Raw genomic sequence first — 3260 nt, 5'->3', positions numbered from 1 at the left:
TAAACCCCTCACAGCCAACAATGAGAGTAGAGATACCAGGAGGAAAAGGGGAACGTGAGGGGAGAAAGGGGGACTCGATCATAAGGATCAATATATGACCCCCTCCCAGAGGATGAACATCAGAAAAGTGGGTGAAGGGTGACAGAGGACGATGTAAGATATGAAAATAATCATCTATAACTTATGAAGGGGGGATGTGAAGCTGATACCAGGGGCTCAAGTAGAATGAAAATGATGATGGCAACGTATGTACAAATGTGCTTGACACAATGGATGGATATATGAGTTGTGATGGGAGATGTAAGAGCCCCCAATAAAAGTATTTAATAATAATAATAATAAAAAGTAACAACAAAAAGAATTACAGTCTTGGAGACCCACAGAGGCAGTTCTACCCTGTCCTATTGGGTGGCTATAGGTAGAAATTGACTAGATGACGGTGCGTTTCAATGTTTTCTTTTTTGGGTGCGAGCGCCGCCTTAGCTACACCCACCCCACCCCCCTTGAACATGGGGAGCAGACTGAGCTGCAGTCAATGCCCGCGGCAACGGGTGTGGTGGCGGTGCCTAGTCAGCAGGGGGCACTCCTGCCCAGCCTGCGGGGAAGGAAGGAGTCCTCCAGCAGCTCCTAGTCAAAGGCTGCCTTTCCTGGGGCCTGAGGCCTGGGAGTTGGGTGATCACTGTGGCTTTCCAGCTGTGGGCAGTGCTGGCATCCCAAGCTCCAGTTGGAGAGGATTCTCGGCTGCGTACCACCCACCCCCACCCCCTTACCCCCCCCAACCCTCGCTCCTGAGGCCTGTTCTCCCTTCTCTGACCGACAACTCTGTGCACCCAGACTGCTGCCGCTGCCTCTTAACTGGTCTCCAGCCTGACCCCATTCTTTCCCCAATGGTCTGCAAGGCCAGCTACGAACCCTGGGATGAACTTCCCATCCATCCTGTGACAGCCCCCAGACTTCTCCCTCACAGGTGGGCAGCCCAGCCCTGGCCAGGCGCTCTCCTCTCCTCTTCACGGTCTGGCCTCTCCAGCAGCCCGCCTGGGGAGGACCTGCCTTTCCTCGCAGGCAGCAGGCCTGTTCTTTCTCTTGCTTGTGTACCCGATGCTCCCTTGGCCTCACTGCCACCCCTCCAAAGCCCTGACTCACTTCAGCTCAGCTGGGCAAGCCCCTTCTCTGATGCCCCACAGCAGGTGGAGATGCTCTGGGACCCCCCTGCTGCTGCTGCTGTTGGCTGCCTGGCGGTAGCTCCCAGCTCTTAACCAACAAGCACAGTGGAACAACCCACTGCCTAGCCTTGCACCACCCCCGTGGTCGGATGCACACTGGACCTGGGTCCCCACAAATCACAACCCGAACCCACTGCCATCGAGCCGAGTATGACAAAGTAGCCCCAAGGGGTTGCCGAAGTTGTGGCTCTTTACGGGAGTAGAGTCCACAGCAGCCTGGGCTTCCCAGTGGAGTACTGCCCTATCTGGCTATGGTATGGGCGGGGGCGCACCGTGCCTAGCCCAGGACCTCGTCCCCGGTGCGGAGCGAGGACTCAGGGACGCGTTATGCACAAACACAAGGCATGTGGAAACGGACTCAGAGATCTGAGGATGGTCCGCGGGGCTGAGGGGAGACTTGACCTGCTTTTCTGTCTGGGAGGAGATATTTGAACAACCTGAAGCAAATCCAGTAACACTCTCTCATTATGTTTCCCCCCTAAGAGCTGCCAGCAGATAGCTTTGGAGTTAAGTCCTTTAATTAAAATCCAGGACTGAGGCCTTGGCAGGGAAACAGGACAGCCACAGAGCCAGCCTAGGGCCTGATGGCAGAGCCGGGATTTGCCGTGGGGCTGATGCCGACAGGCAGCTCACCTTGGTAGCCTGGAGAAGCTGGAAGGTGGTCTGGTTCCATGCCTCGGGCCTATTCATGCCAGACTGCATCAGGGCCTGTAAGTGATGCACTGAGTCCTTTATGAGCCTGAGGTCAAAGAGAAAGAGGCCGAGAATGGGGCTGGGTACCAGACTGCCTGGGGGTCACTCTCCCCTTTACCGACTTGATGGCAGGGGGATGGAGTGTGAGTGCATCCAACAGTGCCAGGGGCACACTTCCTCTCACTGCCATTGAGTGGATGCTGACTCGGTGACCCCAGAGGACAGGGTAGAACCACTCCTGTAGGTCTCCGAGACCACGACTTCATTTTTCTCCCAAGGAGTGGCGGGTGGGTTTGAACTGCTGACCTCGTGGTTAGCAGCTCACTCCACTGCCAGGCTCCTGGAGTGTCCCAGACATGACACTCTTTGTGGACTGAGTGACTGTGCCAGATTGCTGGTGCTCATGACACAACTGCTACCTGTTCCTAGGGCCACAGGTGGGGCTAGAAGACCTCCCATTTAATCCTGAAAGTTTTCTTTTCCAGTATTTTACTTTTAATTTGGGGAGGGGTTCAGAAGGTTTCCTTTATAATTACTTAGCTGCACCTCCTGTCTTCTCCGTGATAGTCTGTCTGTAAGCTGTTCCGCCCCGGCGTGTTTTAGACACTTCTGGCACACAGGAGGTGCCTGGAATAACAGGATGGATGAGATGAGCCCTCGGTCTTGTCTGTGTCCCCTGGAACCCATTTGATCCAAAAAATAACACTGTCTACTCCTTTGTGCAGTCCTACTTTTGAAAATAAATTTTAGATTGTGGGGTATTTCAAAGGAGTGTGGTTATGTGTTAGGCTGCAACCTGCAAGGTCAGCAGTTTGAAACCATCAGCCGCTCTTTGGGAGGGAGAGGGTTCTTTATACCCTAAGAGCGTTACAGTCTGGAAAACCACAAGGCAGTTCTCCCCTGTCCTGTGGGGTCACTGAGTCGACATCAGTCAATGGCAGTGAGTTTGGTTTGACGCGTGAGTGTTGCTGCCTCCAGGTTTACCGACAGACACATCCAGAGGACTAACTTCCGGGGACATTGTGGTGCAGGCAGACTGCTTCACGGCACTGCCTTGCCTATACTTCCCAGATACAATGTCTTTTAACCAGGGGAGGTTTCCTTGAGAAAGCAGTGGAGGCAGTTTCCCCAGGAGTAGGTACTGCCTGTGTCTCACAGTTCTTCAGACCTTTCCACGATATTACAGCGCAGAACTAGAAAAGCCACACGATGCAGTTTACAGTGACGCTCGCTGTATTGTGGCGGGCTGGCCCTGGCCACCTCCCTGAAGTATGCCTCTTCAGCTAACACCTACTGCACCTGCACCCGCACCCTAACGGTTCTGCAGATTCCTCACTGGCGGGG

General features: G+C 54.2%; 1 protein-coding gene across 2 annotated transcripts in view; it reads right to left on the bottom strand.

Annotated features, from left to right (window-relative positions):
* Window positions 1–3260, bottom strand: part of ACOX2 (acyl-CoA oxidase 2) — a 31251-nt gene that overhangs the window by 14651 nt on the left and 13340 nt on the right. For both annotated transcript variants that reach the window (XM_045290008.1, XM_045290009.1), the window contains exon 12: window positions 1857–1962. In XM_045290008.1, the coding sequence (XP_045145943.1) occupies window positions 1857–1962 (106 nt within the window). The remainder of the gene's footprint in view (window positions 1–1856; window positions 1963–3260) is intronic.

The sequence above is a fragment of the Echinops telfairi genome, unplaced genomic scaffold (genome assembly GCF_000313985.2).
Source record: "Echinops telfairi isolate 266 unplaced genomic scaffold, ASM31398v2 ScPeMD7_31;HRSCAF=116, whole genome shotgun sequence".
Lineage (NCBI taxonomy): Eukaryota > Metazoa > Chordata > Mammalia > Afrosoricida > Tenrecidae > Echinops > Echinops telfairi.
The sequence above is the reverse complement of the archived record's forward strand: the minus strand, read 5'-3'. Positions and strand labels throughout refer to the sequence as shown.